The sequence below is a fragment of the Apteryx mantelli genome, chromosome 1, assembly GCF_036417845.1.
Source record: "Apteryx mantelli isolate bAptMan1 chromosome 1, bAptMan1.hap1, whole genome shotgun sequence".
NCBI classification, from domain to species: Eukaryota; Metazoa; Chordata; class Aves; order Apterygiformes; family Apterygidae; genus Apteryx; species Apteryx mantelli.
In genome coordinates, this window is record NC_089978.1 from 29054096 (window position 1) to 29076940 (window position 22845).

At 35.7% G+C, this 22845-nt stretch overlaps 1 protein-coding gene across 19 annotated transcripts in view; it reads right to left on the bottom strand.

Annotated features, from left to right (window-relative positions):
• SUPT20H (SPT20 homolog, SAGA complex component) overlaps positions 1–22845 on the bottom strand; it is a 38210-nt gene that overhangs the window by 9669 nt on the left and 5696 nt on the right. For 9 of the 19 annotated variants that reach the window (XM_067291353.1, XM_067291370.1, XM_067291363.1 and 6 more), the window contains 14 exons: positions 16508–16637; positions 15548–15651; positions 14665–14781; positions 14495–14548; positions 13262–13401; positions 11807–11963; positions 11657–11713; positions 10521–10592; positions 9273–9430; positions 7533–7565; positions 5397–5514; positions 2582–2690; positions 2191–2352; positions 129–441 (listed from right to left, as the gene is read on the bottom strand). In XM_067291353.1, coding sequence (XP_067147454.1) covers positions 129–441; positions 2191–2352; positions 2582–2690; positions 5397–5514; positions 7533–7565; positions 9273–9430; positions 10521–10592; positions 11657–11713; positions 11807–11963; positions 13262–13401; positions 14495–14548; positions 14665–14781; positions 15548–15651; positions 16508–16637 — 1724 coding nt within the window. The remainder of the gene's footprint in view (positions 1–128; positions 442–2190; positions 2353–2581; positions 2691–5396; positions 5515–7532; positions 7566–9272; positions 9431–10520; positions 10593–11656; positions 11714–11806; positions 11964–13261; positions 13402–14494; positions 14549–14664; positions 14782–15547; positions 15652–16507; positions 16638–22845) is intronic. The other 10 variants (XM_067291440.1, XM_067291427.1, XM_067291398.1 and 7 more) reach the window with 6 other exon arrangements.

Sequence of the window (22845 nt, forward strand, 5' to 3'; positions counted from 1 at the left end):
ATCTACCTTAATGTATGCTGCATAATTCTGTATTTAATTCTGTATTAAAAAGAAAAAGACCCCACCCCTCCAACCCCCTTCCCCCCCAACCAAGACAAATTAATAAACCATCGTAACAAAGAACTTACCACACAGAGCCCACTACATTGATGAAGTTAAGTCCTGCAGGGTTTGCCATGACCTGGGTGGAGGTTGTTCCTGTAGTAATGGATGTTACCATGGTGGAAAGAGGAATGGTCATTACAGGCAATGCCTGGCTCAGAGACATCTGCTGCTGAGCAAACGGGGTTAACAAAGTGGGCTGAGGGGTGAAGCCTGAATCTTGGGGAGTAGGGGTGGCAGAAGGGGTAATAGGAGTTGAGCTCTGAGCATCAGGAGGGTGTGGGGTCGATGAAGGGGTGTTGGTTGGAGTAGGAGTAGATGGTTTAGGAGTTCCAGACCCTGCTCATTGAGAAAAATAAAAAGTGCTAGTTTGTTATAAAAGGCCAGTCCTTTTTGTATAATAAGGTTAATGGAATCTTATTTAGCACTGACAATTTGTTCCATTTTTTAAACTGCAAGTGTTAATTGCTACATGACACGAGTGTTGCAGCACGCACTCATTGTTAAGGATGCAGTATATCACACAGAAACCCCATTCTCCATGCTTAATTCTTTAAACCAAACACAAATTTGTATCATTCCTCCTAAATTTCTGGCACATTAAGTCATAACTCTATTCAGAAATATTTAAGTCAAAATAAAACAAGTTTTCTTAGTGACCATTTTAACCTAATTAGTGTTTTTGTCCTAAAATGTTCAACATATACTGTATATGCACTGCCTGCACAATAGCATCATGTTAAAAAACATATCATGGAAAACAACAGATTCAACAAAGAACAGATACTATTTCAGTAACTGTGGGGTCAATCTAAATTTGATCAGATAGCTAAATTCCCATTTGCCAAGTTTTGATCAACTAAAGAGAACAAAATTTTTTTTTTAAAAGGATAATACTGCATCTTTAAAAGTTACTGTGAAATTCCTTCTGCTTAAACGGAGTATGTATAGCTATATTTGTTGTGGATGCAGTAAGCACAGTTTATCAATAGAAGAAAAAAAAAAACAAAAGCTCTTGAGGTGTTTTCTTTTTTTAGCTTTCATGTCCTGCAGAAAGAAAGGAAAGAAATGTGAATGTCCAGATGTTGTGACCAGAGCCTTACTTACAGTAACAACTGTGTGCAGTAGATTTACACAATCCATAGCAGTAACATAAAAAATGTGAGTAAATCTGTTAGAAGAAAACTTTAAGTTTTCTGTTTTTCTTTGTGCAAAACAAGAAGGCAGAAAAATTACACCTTTTGAGCTATCCAGATTTCAAGTTATTTAATGCAAAAACCACATTATAATACTGTGCAGGATATTGGAATGTTCAGTATACAATTATTCATAAAAAACCTGAAAAACTGCAGCTGTGATTTCTCTCTTTGTACAAATCTGTTCAAAAAATGCCTCAAGACGCATACATATTTTAAAAACTGTTTATGATCTATATCTCCGATTACAATAATCCTATCAGTGTTAATGAAAAAATTAAACTAGGATGTCACTTGTTATTGAAATTTACATTTTAACACCTGAGAATATGGTGCTATCATCAGCAGCAGCAGCATCACCACCACACTTGCAATCAGCAATGATTTGTAAAACAGTGTAGGAGTGTTTTAAAAAATCATCTTATAGTTTATTGTATCACCACCTTGGGACTGATCAGATTATATACATACATAGAGATACAACTGCACCAGCTCCTATAACATTTTTTTAAAAAACAGATGCTTAAATTATGTAAAGGCAAACTGATCTAACATATTGTTTTTACACTGGAGGAAAAATCTACACTTTGGAATTGTATGTTGTCACATCATCTACCACCCTTTCATAAAAGAGGAGATCATAGTAACTGCATAAAATATATTAAAACGTATACACAAAGGGTGCATACATATATACAGAAAAAACAAACACAATTACAATAAACATAAAATACATACAGTGAACAAGAGACCTGCCTGAAGCTGCACAACTTATACAATTTAGGGTACACTGTACATTTAAATTTCATCATTCCACAGGTTAAGAAGTTTATCTCAAGAAGCATTTATGCAAAGGTCTAAGATTTAATGGAGAATTTAGGTCGTGACTCACTTTGTGAAGAGCTCGCAGGAGACATGGCAGCTGGAGAAAGCATGCTAACTTGATTAAGATCCATAGACTGTTTCCGAGAAAGACCAGGAGGCTTAGAAGGAGGAGGAGGAGGAGTTGGGGATTTTAGATGGCCACTTGACTGCTGTGGACTAAAAATATTACCTGAAAAAGCATAATTAAAATACATTATGGCTTTGTGAGTTGATGTTAACCTGTTATTGCACAAATTCCTGAACAATGTAATTGGAAATCAACAAAATGATGTTTTGGAAAGCTCTTTTCACAAATCAGATAATGATTTTTTTATTAAGATTTTACTAAAGTAATAGTATGTCACTTTGCAATAGTCAGAACACATGGAAAAGAGACACTAAAGTCAGTAAATAGTTACCTGAAGAGCTACTTCCTGAACTTGAAGGTAATTTGATAGGAGGAGGTCGGTGTTTTACACCTTTCCCCAATACTGAAGACTGAACAGAGCCTGATATACTTTCTGGCTGCTAAGAGGAAAGAGAAATTAGCACTACCTTAGCAATGATGTGCTTCCATATATTTGACAGGAAAGTGTAACAATCCAATTAATTTGTATTAGAATTCTCAAAACCATGACAGAATGCCTTTGAAACATCACTGAAGATTTTTTTTTAAACCATAACCCTATGACTGACTCTTTGCAGACAGAATGCTTACTATCAAGAAGAAACTCCAAGGTACTGCTAAAATTTAAGCAGAGCTGAAAAAAAATTAAGGAATTTTATTTTTCTCTCCATTTTTGAAGTCTTTCTTGGTACCTATTCACAAATGGAAGAGTGACAGAATCAGATAATCACAGAATGGCTGAGGTTGGAAGGGACCTCTGGAGATCATCTGTCCAAACCCCCTTGCTCAAGCAGGGTCACCTAGAGCACACTGCCCAGGACTCTAGCCAGACAGCTTTTGAGCATCTCCAAGGAAGGAGACTCCACAACCTCTCGGGGCAACCTGTTCCAGTGCTCTGTCACCCTCACAGTGAAAAAGTATTTCCTCATGTTCAGATGGAACTGCCTGTGTTTCAGTTTGTGCCCGTTGCCTTGCGTCCTATCACTGGGCACCACTGAGAAGAGTCTGGCCCCATCCTCTTTACACCCTCCCTTCAGATACTTGTACACAGTGATAAGATCCCCCCTCAGTCTTCTCTTCTCCAAGCTATACAGTCCCAGCTCTCAGCCCCTCCTTGTGTAAGAGATGCTCCAGTCCTTTGACCATCTTTGTGGCCCTTTGCTGGACTCACTCCCGTAGCTCCATGTCTCTCTTGTACTGGGGAGCCCAGAACTGGACACAGTACTCCAGATGTGGCCTCACCAGGGCTGAGCAAAAGGGAAAGATCACCTCCCTCGACCTGCTGGCAACACTCTTCCTGATGCACCCCAGGATACCATTGGCCTTCTTGGCCACAAGGGCACATTGCTGCCTCATGGTCAACTTGTCCACCAGGACCCCCAGGTTTTTCTCTGCAGAGCTGCTTTCCAGCAGGTCAGTCCCTAATCTGGTCTTGAAAAAATATATTTCATTTCATTCATCCACCATCTGTATTCATCTGCCATTTCCAACCAGTAAGGACTTAAAAAGTAGGATCAGACTTCTGCATTCCGAGAGTAGGAATTTAAGCACTTCAGGGAAATCCTGAACATGCAGAAATCAATAGGCCTTTTCTCATTGACTTTAGTGGAATCAGAAGTTCACTAATCTGTTCAGAAGAAAGGTGGCTTTTTGTTTGTTCTTATAAACTACCTATTAGGTTGTTTAAGCAGGAATTAACTTCAGCTAATTCAAATCTGTTTTTCTCAGTCACTCAATGGACCCTCCCATCCAATAGATGACGCTCAAAAGACAACAGTGAAAAACACATTTACACTTATAACCTATATATTTTTACATATAAAGCCACGTATCCCATAAATGAAAATAGTTGTCTAAACAAACATACAGTCTGCTAACTAGTTTTAGTTATAGAAGCTAGAAAATGAGGCTCCCAATACAGTGAACGGAGTACTTCAGTGCTTGAGCCTAACTTAGATGCACATAGGCTAACAAATCTGAGAATCCACAATTGCACTGAATCAGTCTTCCTGGGCAGTTTAGCCTTCACTGATTCTCAGTAATAAAAGAAACTCGCTATCCTTCATCTACATGCTTCTGTTGTTTTCTTACAAAAACGAATCTTTTGAAGAAACACCTGAGGACTGCCCTTCTCTTCTACGATACGAAAAACTTCCTTAATTCTGAGAAGACTAATGCACCATTCAAAAGGAGGCTGGATTGTTAATAAAGTAACCTGAGTAACTTTGGTCCTGCTTTCAGTGGGGGTTTGGACAGCTGGACAAGATGACTTCCAGAAATACCCTTCCAACCCAAATTTTTCTATGATTTATATATATATATATATATATATATATACACACACCACCTACATGTGTATATATATATACATATATGCACATATGTATGTATACATACATATTAATTCCTCTCTGCAACTGTTGGTCTTTGCTTACTTTTATGGCTAACACAAAGAACTCTTTCAAAGAAAGGTTATTCTAGGTTAAAAGTAGGTATCTAAGGAAGAGATGCAGCAAAGTGAATAGTTCCAATTTACTGAAATTCATTTTCTAGTTGGTAAACACAGCTTATCACTGGAGTACTGAATCTGACCAAGAAAGCCAGCAGAAGTCAAAAAATATAGGGCAATGTCAACAGGCACGAGAATCTGGGAATGCAGTAATCTCTACTGTATGTGTACATACAAGCACAGGTGCCTTAAAGATTTTTTTTTTTGAAAGTTCATTTCTTCAAAGTCATGTAAAAATATATATATATATATTTTTTTTGTAAAAGAAAATGTTCAGCTTCTACATCTGATTCGATGTTTACTGGCCTGTACTGGAAAGTGCACAGCTGTATTTTCCTATGCTGCTCTGCGAAAGACATCTGAAAATAGGGTACACTGTCTATAACAGAACCTGTGATCAGCAAAAACAGCAGTACCTTCCTCCAACCTCTTTACAATATACTTATCCTGAATGATTGATCACAACAACACTGCGTTTAAAAATTCCTTCAGAAGAAATTTTTAGATTATTTTACTTTTAAATATGGCTAGCAAAGATCCTTCTAATAGTTCAAAAATCAAGTGCAAATATAAGAAACGTAGGGCTCAGTAAACTCACTTCCATTTCCTTCCCTGGAGAAAGATGGCTAAGATTGACTGATCCACCTGAATTATGAAACATTTTCACAGGACATTTAGCTTCATTCTGTACCAACTCTTGGTACTGGTTCACCACTCTGAAACAAAAATGAGGACAAAAAGATTAAAATAGATTAACAAATTTAAACTTCTAATAAAACTTTTCTGTTCTGTGTTTGTTTTTTTTTTTCTAGTTTAGATTTGCTCCGTTTACTTGTTATTACTTTTTTTCTAATGTGCTTCTAACGCTTAGATAAAGTAGTTCCCTGCAGTGAAGCTGAATCAGACAGCAAACTGCTTTATCCAATGTCAAGAAACACTGTTTTGGAGGAATAGACTAGAGAAGACAGAACAGCTCCCTTCCCCAAAGGGACTGTAGTTTTTTGGGATGTAGTCAGTGGGGAATCCATTTCCTTCACATGAACCCAGAATCTTCTATAAGGCTGTGTTCACTGGGTTTACATGTGTCCTGCGCTTATTTATGTTCCATACAGAACAGTCAACTCTCCTTCAATTTGAAATCTATGTTAGATGAGGACTCCAAAAGCAAGGGATGGATTGAGAAGTCCATATTGAGTGTATTTCAAAGAATCACAGGGAAAGTAACTGTTCTTTCTTCTTTGAGTACCAGCACAGCCAAACTTCCTTCTAGGAGACTAAGTAGCAATGATGCACCCAGGAATATAAAGTGTCAATAACTTCAGACAAACAAGTTTGAAATACTGTTCCACAAAATCAAATATTACATCTCACAGCCAAGTTGAGAAAACTAAGTTGAGAGAATATTGTTTCACAAATGTGAGCAGAATACGCTACAAAGTAGGGAGATATGATGAGATATTTGCATTAGCTCACACCTAAGTGTAATGAACTAAATTTTAATTTGGTATAGCACTGATGCAATATGCTGTTACATGACCACTTATGCTGGCATAAGGAAGGTACTCAAGACACACGGCACAGGAAAGAGAGCAGTGTCCTTTCTTCAGCAGCTAGGATTTAGCCTGGCTTTAAATGACAATGGAACCAGAATAAGAAAATACTGCATACTCGAAAAAGTGGTCCATCCATCCTCCTTTCATTGTTTCTTCTGCCCCAGTCCCTAAAACCCAACTGCTTATTCTCATAGGAGGATTTGCACAACAGAGTGGCAAACATGATCAGGAAATCAGTTCCAGTTAAAACCACACTCCTGTACTACTGTTCAGTTTTTGGCCAACCAGTCCCCCCAGTGCAGCTTGCAGCAAAACCCACAAAAGTTTGTATCAGCACAAAGGAGGCAGCAGAAAATATAAACAAAGAGTTTCTTCAGAGTTATCTATTAAACCAAAAAACATTGAATTTTGACCAAATCAAAGATTCATCTTTCTGTCAGGCATGTAAAAAGAGAATGGGGGAGGGTTATGGTATGTATACTGCCTCCTATGAGGGCACAAAAACATGAACAGCTTTGAGAGAAGCTGCTTTTTAAAGGTTCTGTGCTCATATGCACAAAGCACACAGGTATCTAATGGGATCTGTACTGAAAAATATTTGAAGAAATACTTATTTTGCTACCTCAGTTATCTGAGGCCAGAACTGATATTCCTAATCATTTTACAACTAAAAATATACTGGAAAACTATTTTGTAACCTGCTTCAAAAATAAAAGATTACTTCTCTTAAGAAAGCTGAATCAAATAATGAATAGCATACAAAAATAAATTGTTCAAGTCTTATATTATACTTAAAGTTCAAATTAATGACTTTCATGATTGCCAGTTTACCATACAAATTCTCAAGGTGAAGTATCTCTGTTGAGCGCTCTCAGAATTTTACCATTACCTGTGTAATTAACAATAGCTGTGTAAATCACTGTGTAACAACATTCTTGGAATTTAGGTAGTGGATCAAGCTATATTCAGATATTTCCTTTCCTCTATTATTTCTACAAATGTTAAATGTACAAATGGTACACTCTATGAATCGTTGTAACAAGAGAAAGCATTTCCCATGTTTTCCCCATTTGTTCCGCAGCTACTTTCATAACCACAGCATTAAGAGTCATAACAGCTAAAAGGACACAATTCATCCTCTGGCACCAAGTCAGCTGCACATACATACTATATTAATTTACCTTTCAGCATCAGTCTTGGAACCAATAAGGAACCTGAAATGTAAAAACGTATAATATATTTTCAGTCATGAACTGGACTAAAAGAGTATGTTTCTATATGTTTCACAAGGCTTTGAAAGAATGGAATGCTGCTCTCATTTGGGACCTGCCCAGTGACATAAGATACCATATTAATTTAACGGACTGGGTATTATTTAGCACTTGAATTACAAACTTGGCTTCATAATTATGTGTGCAATATACTATACTTAGGTTACATTAAGGATGATGAAGTTCTGTTCTCATTCTAATATGGTTCCCTTAAGAGTGAACTCTCTACAAAGAAAAAGGCATAATGAGAGTTTTCTATTTTGTATTTCCAAAAAAAGGAAGCTAGTATTTACTACAGAATCTCTACTGTGAAAAGCAGTATAACAAATGTATATATAAACCAATGTTATCAATCTGCTCACACAGAAAAAACACAAGTGTGTTGTGGGTATGTCAAGAATAGCTCTAGCTGTAAAATTTTAGCTAAGCTTTTAGTTTCCATTATTTGATTTGACTTGTCCAAATTCCTCACAATTTTCCAAAACTCCCAATTAAGCATTCTTCTTTTGCTTAATGCGTATGGTGTGCAAACTATTTTATTACTTCAGATTTAATATGAGGACTTGTCAGAACTTTTTTTTTTTTAAATTACAGATCTTTTCTCTATTTCTCTAGGTCAAAAACATTTTTTATTTTACAGTAAAATGATGAAAATGTCTTATGCATCTTTCACTTCCCAGGCTAGGATTTTCAAATGAGTAAGAATCCAAATTCTAATGAACTTCAACTGGTAGTTTCTTAAAGGTTATAGACTACAGCAGTAATTTTCAAGAAAAACTGAGCATCTAACTCCTTTACACTCCTTTCAATTCTCAGACTTATTACACAACTGTAAGCCAGCACTGCTGCTCTGGGAAGATCAGTAGTAGGTATGGAAACAAACAGCAAATAGGTCAAGAAATCCAGGGATGAAACATCCCAAGTATGAAAACATTAAGATTTTAATTAAAAAGTAATAGATAAGAATTACGTATTAGACAACAATAAAAATAGTACTGGTTAACAGAACTAAAAGTTTGTTCAAGCTAACTGCTCTCCGCCTTGCTGAAATGTATAGGGTCTGCTCTGCTGCACAGGTTCAGCCACAGAAAGAATCTGGCACTGTGTACAATAAAGAACTGAGCTAAGAACAGAGAACCTTTGTAGAATTGCAGCCAACAGCAGCAGATTCAAAACATAACCACAAACATGAGGACTAAACTTCTTTGGACTTCATGTTCTCCTTCATCACTTATTTACTTAGGCTAAAGTTCTCTGGATAATATAATTAATTCTTATGTTTTCACAGGAACAGGTAGATTTTGACACAAGGATCAAAATCATGTGTAATTTTGGCTCATCAAAATTATGTCCACCAGTATCTTTACAATTTGAGATTTTCTTCAGTATAGCTTTAATGCAAAAGCTTTAACACAGATTTACTATAAGAGACATTCAGTTATGATGGTTGCTTGAAAAATGTATCTTTTTTTGGTAGAAAACTTGTATGAAAAGTTAATTTTCCGATTTTTCAGATAAAACTCTTAAATGAGATTTCTAGCTCCTGAGTGAAATATAGTGAATTTCTTTTCATGACCAAAAAACCTACATATTATTTGTCTTCTCTCATCTATCAGAACATAGCACAATTCAAAAGAATATGTAACTTACTGTGATGGAGTTAACAGGTTATCATTTTCATCATCACCTTTGAGTGTCTGAATTTTACCATAGTACAATGGATTGCCAAGAGACTGAAAAATAGTGAGTTTTGTTTTTTGAAGCTGATTACCAACTTCACATTCAAACACGTAATCATCTTTTACTTCCTAAAAGACAAAAGAAAATTACCACATGAATCTTAATCAAGCAGTAAGAGAAAAGCTAGTAAAATATGCCACAGTTTTAGAAAATAAAAGAGCTATACATACTATAAAATGGTGCTCAATATCTAAAGTGAAACTGATTTGAGAAGAAATTCTCTAAAGGGGTGGGAGGAAGAAAAAGTTTATCATCTCTTAAAAATACAGAAATATAATAAACCCTACACCAACCATGTCTGATAGGGAAAGGCAGACAGGATAAACATATGCAGAAACAACTGCATACAAAAAAAAATTCTGAGTAGAATGTCAAAGATGAAAATCCCAGAGATGGGAAAGTATTACTTTTTGCTAATATGAAACTACAAAGACATAACGGAAGATGCTGATAATAAAGTGGTATCTTGCCTCAGAAATTACACAGAACCAATGAATTGATTTATTACTAATTAATAAATGATTTCTCCTTATCAAATCATGTAATTTGTGCTAAATCTTAAGGTCCAATTTAAACACTGGAGAAAGAGCCTTCTGTAAGAGGCATGTAATATAACATAACCTCTTTTCAAATTTACTGCTTTCATTTTAACAAAAACTGAGTGAAGAACGCAATTTGTTGAACAAAGTACTGCTCCCTGTAAATTACTACATTGTCTTTGCTATGCAGTGACATCACATGTTATTTGGGATAGTCAAGCTGCTTTTTCTTGTATTTCCTGAAAAACTAGATACTGTAATTTCCTCAGGTTAACTGATTATCCCATTACAGGAAGGACTTTGGCAAACAGTTGCCACTTTCCTGATCATGCTCTAATTACAAAACTGAGATTAAGATTTATGAACTAACTTTACAGATTTTTATTTACTTTACATTCCAATGAATAATAACAGCAAACTACTGCTTTTACTAATCATGTGCCTGATGCTTTGTATGCAATTACAAGTCTCTGTAATAATCTCCTTTTCATATTTCTATAACACATGAAAGATTAAACTGGAGAAGGGAAGATTATTCCCAGATTATTTAGATTTTGTTGAAATAAGAGGCATTTTAACCAAAGACAGGAAAGACTGGCCAAAGATTTAAACTACTCACATGTGCTGGCCAGACAGTTGGTTGTGAATCATCAGACTTGATAGACTTTTCCACTTTGGCATATTTTTCCACCTTAAACAAAATGGAGATATTAGAAAAGAAACACAGTCTTTTCAGGCCAGATTTAGAGTTAACACAGCACATCACCTTGTTTTGAAAAGTGGCTAACATCAGATTCTTAGAAAGTGAGTGCAAGAAACAGCCAAAGATAATGTCATACTTCTTATAGCACCCCTCTGTGTTCAGCATTTATGAAAAGTGAATCAGAGAGCCTTCAGAGATTTACACTTGTTCTGTTATACCATATTTGCTATATTAAACTTAACAAAAATGTTAAGTGGAAAACATGGATTAAAACTACAGATTTAAACCACTGCCCACAATGTGGAATGGTTAAGAAATTTGACAACAGCAGTAACTCCTAAACTCTGATCATGGCAGATACAATGGTGTTGAAGAGCAAAGAGAAAGAAGGTTTGTATAAGCTAACTGCATCATTTCAAACATGTAAAGCACACTCCTGTTAGCTCTATTAAGCCCAATCTACATTTGGGCCGAAACTACAATCTCTTTTAGTCCCATCCATATACTAATAGAATATATTCTGGCAGTACCAAAACCCAAGAATGTCTAAGTCCCTGAAAGAAGAATACTTCTGGATTACTTTCCCTTATATGCACATATAGATTGAACACAAGAGTTCCAAATCAGAATTTCTCCATATAAAAACATTAAATTATTGAAAATATCATGTCCTCTTGTGTGGTAACATGTCAAAAAACGTAAGGAATTTCTACCAAGCAAAGTGACTAATTTTAAAATAATTTACCTCATTTCTGTTTCTATTTTTTATATCATCAGAAAACTTCAAACAGGTGTGCTCATTCACCTCACAGCTGGACAATACTGAAGGTCACTTTGCACTGTTTATTTCATCCAAACCATCATGTTAAAATTGCAACGTATTCCAATGTGGTCTAGCTTATATTTATACCTTACAGTACAGGAAAAGCTATTTCAAATGTTACAGTCATTCCCATTTTTAAAAATTAGCATTATTTGATACTGGACTCTCTTAGTCATTTCCTTCTTCATACAATACAACAATCATCGATCTTGGTAACATCAGAACTTACATCCACTTCAGAAGGTGCAGTCAAGTAGCAAGGGTTCTGTTTCCACATATCTACACACTGAAAGATGAACAAGAACAAAGCGGTATTAACATATGAAATATTTAAAATAAATAGTTAAAAGTTCACCCACTCAAGTCTTAATGCACTTACATTTCCAGCTTTAGAAATTTTGAGGTCATACTGCTGGGCTCCTTTCCTCTCCTTTCTTTTCTGTAAGTAGTCAAGTAGTCTAAGCTGAGGTGGAGTTGAATAATGAGCCACCTCCTGCTGCCTGTTCAGAGATGACCTGGAGTATCTTTTGAAGCACCTATGGTAAAATGATAGATGAGCTTGAAAAAACATGAAAATCAAATACCCCTTTGCCTATATACAAACACAAAAATATGCAGGAAAGTACTATTTACATTGAGACTAAAAGAAAGGTTCTGAAACATTCATTTAAAATTGTTTTTCTTGACTATACTGTATAACTCAAACTCTTGACTTCAGATTTTAAAAAGTATTAATATTCTGTTCACGTACTTCAGCTAAGAATCTGTGATATATTTTTGAAATACATAATGGAAGATCATTGTCAAAATGAGTAACTATCTACAAAGTTACCAAGCTTGTAAAATTGCTATACTGTCAGAGATTTCAGTTCTGCCAAAAGACCCGTGTACTGCTTACGTACCTAGAGAGTTATAGTTATTGTGTTGTTTTTGTACTATCCTGCATTCTTTGTCTCACACAGAATTCTTCAGTACATTAATACTATCCTGGACAATCATTTAAGACCTCTGCATATTTTTCCTAACAGATTGATCCAGCTGTCCTTAAAATTAAAACTTAGTGGTCAATGAACAATTTCTCTATTTACAATTATATATATATATATATATACACACACAATTGTACAGGAGCATAATATTTCAGTGCATATCTAGTTTTAAATATATTTTGGTAATTCTAACAGACTATTAGTACTTTAACATTCTACAGAATGAATGCACTTTTTTTTTTTTACACTAAAAAAATGCCAACCATTTCAAGCTTTCATGGAAAAAAGTGAACAACCAAGCACAAGAGTGACATTTTGTATATAATGTATTCCACATTGCTTATAAAGTTACTGTGGTTCTAATAAGCCAATACTTTAGTGTAGCCTTAATTTCAAGCATAAATAATCCCCTTGATTTCCTCATTTAGGGTTAAACTTGTACATAGCTTTTAAAGGATCAGAGACCAATAAGCAAAATATCAATTCATATATTTCGCATTACTAAGCTGCCATCTGCTTCAGCTTACATTGAATTAAGCAAAAATCTAGACAAGATCATAACTGCAACGTAATTCATTATGTTAAGAAAATAGTAAGTGTGCATTTTTCTGATATACAGAAATACATGTATTACTGGATATATTACTAATTGAAATACAGTACAAAATAGAGCACTTCAAAGAATACAGTTCCTCGACTGCCCCTAGTATTTAATTTAACTAGATATGAATTTGAGCACTGCACACAAGAAGTCGAAGTTTTGATGTATAGTACTGCTTGTATTTTTCATTGAAGCACCCCATAAAATTTGAAAAAGTCCTAACATGCTACAAATTGAAAGCTACCGTTTCATTGGGCGAGTATTCATCTTCTGCTTGTTGTACAGGAGTCTGTTGGTGGTGCAGGTCACTGCTATTGAAGGATCAAGACACAAAGGCTCTGCTGTAGCCAAAATAAGTTGACTCTCAAGTAGAAGTTTGTCCTCCTGTAACATATACAGCTGTTAATAAATACATAAATCTGAAAACTTCTATACTAATTAACAGAAACCTATGCACATACACACTATCTTACAGAAAGCTGAAAAGATTGCTGCGGACAGTCGACAACAAAAAAAAAATGTTAAGCAGTTAATAAGTACCGCTATCCATTAATGAGAGTTACAGAGCTGTGGGTGAGATTTCTAAACATAGAAGAGATCCTACCGAAGAGTATATTTTATAGAGTAGTAGTGGCAATGAAATCAATTGCCTGCCAGTGATTTTTCTTGATGGATTGGCAATCAACTCCATAAAGATGATCTACACAGGACTTCTGGTTACAATTTGAAATGAATTTGAGCATGATTGTGCCTCCGAAATACAAACAAGCACTTTGAGAGCACTGTGCTCTTCAGCATTTAACTAACTACATAATCCTAAACATTTACAATATTCTTCGTTGCAATAATATGATTAGGTAAGTGCTGCTAAAGGAGCAACAGCATCATTAGATTCCAAGGACCACCCTGAAACCATATGTTGAAGATAAATGAAGTAGGGTAGACTAATTAGAGACATTCTGTCATTCTGCATGACCAAAACCAGAGCTTTTAACAACTCCTATTGTTTTCTGTGGTATCATGTAGGAAGCTGCTATTAACAAGTCTATGCAGCAGCTCTCTGGAGCATGGGATGTAAGACTATACGATAATTTAGGTTGGAAGGTGCCTCAGGAGGTCTCTAGTCCAACCTCCTGCTCAAAGCACAGTCAGCTTTGAGGACAGCCCACATTGCTCAGAGCATCAGGTCTTGAAAACCACTAATGATGGAGCGGTTCTGGACGAACCTCTCTGGGCAGCCTGTTCCACTGCTTGACTGTCCTCATGGTGAAAAACATTTTCCGTATAGTCGGTCTGAACCTCTCATTTCAACTTAGGTCTGTTATCTTTTGTTCCCCTACCACGCACCACTATGCACATCAATCCGACAGTTTTCATTAATCCAAAATATCATCAGTTTCTGCTTATCCAATTTTATTAAACTAATTAAGTACATTTACTATATCACTGTAAAGCTTAAAAGTAACTGGTGACTCACCTGTGTCCATTTGTGGTTGTCACTTGTTATAGAATGCACATCACAAATTAAAGTCTGAGGAGAAAGACAGAATCATAGTTATCTTTCAACAAAATAATATTTTCAGTAACAGTTTATATCTGGTCCGGGAATTACTGCAACAGTGAAGAATGACTTGAGGCACTTCTTACCTGCATTGTAGGACGCAAAAGAATGTGCTTGCTTTGGTACGTTGGAGATTTCATGTTACCAGACTGCCTATAGTCACGTATTTCTGCTATGACACACCCACAATGAAAAATGTTAACCTAGTTGAAACAAACAAACAAACAAAAAAGTGTGAATACTCAAATATCTACCAACTTGTCTCATCTCTCCTCTCCAAAAAGGAGTTTGCTATATATTTGTTCTAAAAACAACTGATAGGATTGATGCCTGAGACCATTTTGACCTTTGTTACTATTGTAAAAAATGTTAAATGCAATTGTAACTGATCACGAATTCATATTTTTGCTCTGTAAATAAGGTTAATAAACAGAATATACTTAAGAAAAATTCAGCCTCAGTGCTAGTTAGTGCAATTTCTGCCAAGTCAGTGCAAATTGTGAAGTTGCTTCTGCTTATTAAGGTATTGTATAAAACCCATGGTGCTTATTCATTGATAGTATGCTTAAAAATACTCACTAATTTTATCAAGATCAGTGGTCTTTACTACATACCTAGACAGATCTAATCCATGTCTCAAACATTGTATTTTCATATGCCAGAAATGTAATTTTAAGAAATTCATGTCGCATACTTCATAGCAACAAAGAACATTTTGCAAGAGCACAGAATCCTAGTGGTCTGTCAGTGTAAACGATAGCAATGTCTCTTCTATCTCTTTCTCCCTAATACTTACAAATTATTTGTTCTGGATATCATGAAAATATTTATCGTGGGCATAAAATAATATGGCCCCAAATGCACAAGCTTGCTGTGTTACGTCTTTGGAAACATCCATAAGAAGCATTCCAAGATCAAAGCCTATCTGGGTACAAAGCATGACTTCTTTCCAAAAACAAACTTTCACACCTGAGATTTTTCCAGAAGATCAACCAGAATAGGTGGTAGCTCCTCTGCATCCAAATATTCAAGCAGTTCTCCTTCCTCATAAGGCAGCCGAATGGTCTCAGAATCTGAATTTAAACAAAACATACTGCTTTTCTTTTGCCTTTCAGTTCAGACTTGAACAAGGTGAAATTTAAAACAAGCTTGACACATAGGCTTGCCATTTCCATTTCTGTTTCCAGGGCTTGATTTAGCTCTTACTGTGCTAAAAGGCAACACACCTTTACAGCTCAATAGGACCAAATTTTTGCTCTCAAATGATTTACTTTATGCTCATATGGCATGTCACACAGTATTGGGTGGCATGAAGAGGCAACTAAACTGGAATGCAGATGCTTTAGTCTGACCTAGATATAGGGAGTCAGTGGGGGGGGGGGGGGGGGGAAGAGTTTGAGAGAAGGAACCTGAAATGAGAGAAACTCAGGTAAGGAAGCCTGGAAAAAAAGACAACTGATGGGAAGCTGAGGGGAAATAAGAGAGTGGAAGTGGCTGAGCAATACTGGAGAGAAAATGGGGTTTCGATGGGATTCTTAGTAACAAGGACTTGCTACGATAACTAATATTGGGGAAAGGAAAAAAAAACAAAAACAAAAAAACCTCAAAACCAAGAAGCTGGGACAGGCTAGAGTTAAGATCCGCTAACCGTATAAAAGCTTGCCCCAGGATAAACACACATTAGAATATAAAGATGAAGGTTATCAAGACGACTCATACCAACTACTTTACACTGTATTGATACAGAGCCCATCTACAAGCACCTTACAGCATTATGCAAATTTTTAATTCAGGTACCGATTTGTACAGGTGATATGTTAGAAGCAAAACAAATGCAAACCAGTTAAATGCAGGAAACTACAACAACTTGTTCTAACAGTTTATAGAGAATTCTGAATATTTTTAAAAATTAAATAGCAGAAATGTTACCTGAACCATTTTTTCCCCTGAGCATCAGTGAATAACCCTCATTTCCTGGATAGAGGTTCACTACCAGACATGACAATGTCTCCTGCATAACCAGCTTCTCAAGTAAATTCACATTTCGCCTCAGCTTCTGCTTTAAAAGTAAACATTGCTCATGAACATAATACTATCAAGTAATTATTGGCAATAAAACAATCATTAGAATCTGAATACTATTGAGATTAATGTTAAAGCAAGTATCTAAACAGACTCAGTTAAATTCAATTTGGTTGTATTCAACAAAGTATGCATATATGTTAATGAATATACTTAGGCACACAAGACTTGTTTTTTGGAAAATCATTCATTTCAATTTAAAAAAAAGCATTAATTACAGGTCCATAGACAATACAACTGTATCACAGGATCATTCTTATTAATGCTGTAAATCTACTGTGCACTATTGTGTCATTTATACGTGGATCATTTATACAATTATACATTGCTAAGAACAAAAAAAAATTTAATATTTTTGAATATTTCTAACAGAAGCAAACATTTCCTTTCAGAATTAAAATGCAGAATTACAGCATTTGGAAGCTTCCTTAATTGCACTGCCTTGTCTGTATTTGTTGAAATCTCATCTAGCAGCTGCAGAGACTATTTCATTAATTTTAAGAAAGATCTTTTCTATAAATAACAGATTTTTAAAACGAATGAATATATTTCCAACAGCCAGTGCAAGTATGACAATTCTAAACATTTTAAAAGCCCTCTTCACAAGAAAAACGATGTTCTCTAAACTTCAGATAACTTTTACACCTTCTGGTTGGAGACTTGACTCCATCACTGAACATGAGGACTGGGTGGATCTATTCACTGGAGGGTACCCTGTGTGTGCTACTTAGCGTGCCCAACATTGGTTGGGCACATTTCACACATACCCACTAAGTAGTAGTGTGCTATCTCTGCCTTTTTGAACAAATAAGGACAAGAAATGCTAGTAAGACAGAGGGCAGAATCACTTCTCCTAGGGAGGTTACTCCTAAGAGAAAAAGCGCTCTCTCTCCAAAATAAAACAAAACAGGAAAGAAAGAATGTCAATGTAATTTTAAAAAGGTATGCACAACAAAAGGAGAAAAATCTTTTATTTCCTCCTAACGAGTTTTGGTACCATTGCCAAGAGCTAACTCTTTCCCATGCATCACGAATGATGGCAAGAACATCATACTACCTTTTACAGCTTAGAAATAACATGGAACTAACACAGAAATATGAAACAACATAGAAATTCTGGGGAATTCATGGGGAAAGACCTGGAGGAGAGGGGAGGGAAAACATGTTCTGGCAACAATAAAGGTAAAGTCAGCCAAATCCTCGCATATGGATCTGGAGATGCAGCTTGTTCTGTAAAATCTTCTTCAGTTAAGACTCCTACTAACCCCACAGACCTCCACTATAATACAGGAGACTGCATGTGCACTGCTTCAATTTTCAGTCACATCACTGAGTAGGGGAACAGCTATAGAGCCTTCACTTAGACACACTGTGAAACAGCTGGGAGCACAATCATTGCCATTTGAAAGCAAAGTTAGCACTCCATTACTCTGACATCATTTACCTCTTAACATTTGCTAGTAAAGAAGACTTTAGAGGAAACGTAACAAACTACAAGTGGTATTCCCACCCATGCAAGAGAAACATAGCAGCAGTAAGTGACGGTGACTGAACTGTTAGTTTGCCACGGTTAGCCTAAAGTTTTGTCTCTTTAAAAGGATTTGTCAACAAACATCCATCGGTCTTCTGTTGATGGAGAAGAATTATTTTCAGTGTTGGATAATTAATACTTTTCACACTAGAATTCTCCATTCACTTAACAAGGGGTTTTACTTAGGAGGGCAGAAAGGAACATGGGAATTCTGCAAGACCTCATTTTGAAAAAAGTGACCATGTTATGCAAGAAAGGTTAACAGCAATTTAAACTCAAATATGCAGATTTCAAAACACTTACATAATAATCTGGACTACTTAAACATCTGTAAAGCAATCAAAAATAAAAAAAGTCTATTCTTCTGTCATTAGAACAGAATTAACAATGCTTCTGGAGGCTGTTACTAATAACACTGACATTTCTAATTCAGCTTTTCTATTCTCATGAGCTGAAGAAAACTGATCAGTCAATTAAGATTATTATTCCATGCTAAATACAGGCACTGAATAATTTCTATTGACTAATAACCACTTGGAGAATTTCTAAATAAACAATACACCTTCTTCCAGAAATTTGTCCATGTGTACGATAAATACTGTAGTGGAGAGATTTATTTTTTACAAAAGGCTGCTGCTCGTAACAACTGTTAAGTAACAAATATAATGGCAATTCATTTGTAAATATAATTTAATTCAGTTAATCAAATTAATTTAAATTTATTCAATGAACAACATCTTACGGTTTTGTTTTTTATTCATTTTTGATTGGTAACAGTAGACCAGTATGGCCTGGGAGGTTTTGCCTCCCCCCCACCCCGTTTTTTTTTGGGGGGGGGGAGGGGGGAGGGAGGGAGCTAACAGGGGAAATCAGGGAGAGGAAAGAATAGTGGACCATCACACGTTTCTGACACTGCATTCATATTGTCTGTTCTGAATAGAAATTGTTAAGATATAAACCTATTTTAAAATGTAGTGCCTCTCCAAGAAATCAGAGTAAACATTAGTGTTTTAAGTGTAAAACTTCAATAAATGGGGACAAGAGTCGTGCTTCAGTAAGCATGAAAAGTTTTATAACCACATCATCAGCTTTCTCCTTTAAGCTGGCTACTGGAGATAGTAGCTCAGAGCTGATACTAAACATTAGGTCAGATGTTGACTGGAAACATTTTTAAGATTGACTGACTGGGGCATATTATTTTTCTTAAGCATTCACCACAGCGTACATTGCAAGAGTTCAGACACCAAGCAACCAGGTCAGCTGCTTTGCTCTGCTGGCTGATGTTGCTGACCCTCGCTGACTTCATCCACACAAAGACAGCCCCCCTCCCTCCCTGAACACGCGTGCAGCAGTGACTGCATGACGGCTGGAAGGCAGCACAGGAAAGGTGCAGGTGCTCTCCTTCTCTTGCAGTGACTTCTGATTCCTACCACTGAAGAAACAATACTGACCATTCCCACCTAACAAAACTGAAGTAGTAATTTTATATTATGCTTGTAATTCTTCTACCCTTGGCTATGAGTGAAATGCGACTTTAACACCTTATCCTTGGATGGTGCACAAGTTACACAAATAAAACTATGGTTTATGATTATCACTGCTTCTCTTGTCCTCTCACTGTAGCATTTGAAATGGATTTTCCCCACTCGCCTTTATGACAAAAAAAAAAAAAAAAAAAAAAAACCACAACAACCACCAAACAGATCACTTTCTTAAAAAAAGCTCTCATAGCTTATTATATGTTTGTGAAGTGCAAGTATAAAAAACATCTCAGGTTCTCCCTGTGACTGAAGACATATTTCATTAATGCCAGCGCCACTTTACAAATGCACAGAAGGTACAAGAACAGACCGGATACCACTTCTTTTACTTTCTGCAGGGCTTGACAACTGAATAACTTGTCTATTGACAAGAGTTTGGCTGTGTTCAGCATTACACAATCTGCATAAATTTATAGCTTCTCTGATTTTCAGGAATTAGAAAAAACAGAATTTAGGTTTTATTATGTCATGTCAGACTCAGATCAATCATGTTATTTCTATTGCATGGAGTTTTCTGTTTAAAATAAAATTTAACAGCCATTGCAACTTTGGTACAATCATTTTCTCAAAATCTTAAAGGCTAATAGATTTCACTGTACAGATCTTGTTCCAAAATAAGCAAAAAATACTGTCTTATTCCATTCCATTTGCATTCCATGCAAAAGAAACAACAGAAAGACACTCAGGTTTTTGACCTTTTAAAAAAAAGTACACAGCATTTCCTATTTTCAGGGAACAGATGTCTTATTCAGTGTTTTCTTCTATAAATAATTTAAGGAAGAATTTTGAGAGGCCAAGACCTATTCAAAGTGAGATTACAAATTTTATATTCAAAGTATTTCAGAATATTTCCTTCAGGGTAAACAGTTAAGAATCAGTTTTAGGATAAATTTCTCCAAATGGCATATCTGTTTTTTTAGGTATAGATCAGGGCAATAGGAGGGGGAATTGAAATATCCCTTTTACAGTCATGTAGTTCAGGTTGCTTTAAGGTCTACAGTGCCTAAAATGGTTAAAGTAAACCATATACAGAAATCTATTATTATTTTTTTTTCTTGGAGGGGGGAATCTCAATCAAATATCCCACCCGGATGGCATTACTTACAGACTCCAAGATATGACAGCAGTACAGCTAACTGTGAAACAAGTCAACAGGCTCAATACAGGAATTCACAAAGGAAGTTATATGGCTACTTTGTACATGAAGGAAGATGAAATATGATTGATTATATGGGACCAACCTCTAACCTAACTAGCATAAAAATTATTTGCTATTTTTGTTCTCTTCATAATAAGTCAGATATCAATTATCCATTAAGCATAAATGAAATAACCAGGCATTATTTATCATTTCTCTACAATTTGCAGAATATCAAGATAAAAAAAGCTTTCATTTTGATATTTTAAATGATTTCACATTTTTAAAGCTGATATGGGAAGGTTTCTTCATGCCAAGAAGAATTTCTTTCTTACTCTCTGCATAGTCTGGTCAATAGTGTCAAAGATACCATGATTCAGTCTTCACTTATCTTTAACACAATTATCAGCTACTTACAGATTAATTGCATGAACACTGCTAAGCATTTTTCTTTCAGGAAGCAGAAGGAGCAAAGCAGAATTTCTTATGTACCGACTGAAAAACAATCCATACAACTTGAGGAGACATAATTTTTTTTGTGACAAAATACAGGGTATAAACTGAAGCCTAAGGATGTTTGTGACCTAGCTGAACCTAAACTGGACCTGAAAGAAGATGGCAACTAAGAGCCGAGTGTGCTTCCACTAAGATGTAACTTGACATATCAGTCCGTAGGCTGCCATTCCAAAAGAGATGAGTATTAATGTGGCTAGTAAAGCACAAGAGCCATGAATTCGCTGTAATGGAGGCAAAAAAACCCTTTTCAGTTTCAGAAGTATTATTTAACATAATTTTTTCTAGATTGAATTTACACAATACTGTTGGCTTAAAGTCTGTTAGCTTTAAAGTGCATTCTTGCAGTCATTTCCTCACCTTACACATGCAAGTTATTTACATTTTCTTCAAATACAGAAAGATGCGCGGATGATGTTTTACACAATTTCCCAAACACATCTAACCCTGCTTAACATTCATCACAATCAGAGATTAATCAAGGATGAAAAAAACCCTGAAGATCACCATTATCTGGTAGTGTTTATTCATGCATCATCATTACTCATCCCCCCACAGCTACCAGCATTTTTACAGCAAAGTAGCAGATACATGCTTTATTATTTCTGCATAGTCCAACATGGAATTCAAACTATTGAATTCCAGTGACTTTCATTAACAGTGTTCTGAAACTTTCACTACTATGAAATGCTTTCATGATTGCACCCTGACTAACAGCATAGTTAGTTCTCCTTTTAGTGTGCATATGCACAAACAGAAAAGATTCTAAGAAAGAAGCATACAGAAAACTTTCCTTCACAGAAGAGTCTTGTAAGCCCAATCTTCTCCCTGCTGTTTGAACACCTTGTTATCCATTCACTATTGATGTTTTAAGTAAAACGCAGAGGTGAAAAGATTAATATCTCATTTGCATTTGTGATACAAGACAGCATCATATGTTAATTAATACCAACTAAATCAGTCACCCAAAAGTGTTACAGGTATTCAGCAACTGTAATATCTCATGGGTTTTTATTTTACTGTGGGAAACAGCAATGTAACAGTTTCCAGAGCTCATCCTTCTCAGTCCATTTTTATACTCAGTCTCACTCACTCACTCTCTTCTAATATTAACAGAATGTCTCAACAACTCATCAGCTATCCCAGAAATCAATGTGAATTTACAACAGAGCATAGATTCTAAAAGATTTTCCATGTATTTTTTCCATGGCAGCCATACTAAGCATGCAGTTCAGAAACAGCAATACTGACAATAATGCAGGTGGCATTGACACTGGTCCTGAACTTGCTCTCAACTGACTTCAGTGAAGGAAGATTAAAACAGAATGGACAGGTCACTCATGCCAGTGTAGGCCCTGCTATTTATTATTCAGTTATTTTAATAGCACTGCCTGTCTGTATTATATTAAACTTGTTATATACATCTCTCCATTCTAGACTGTTCCTTTGTAATTGCTTGATA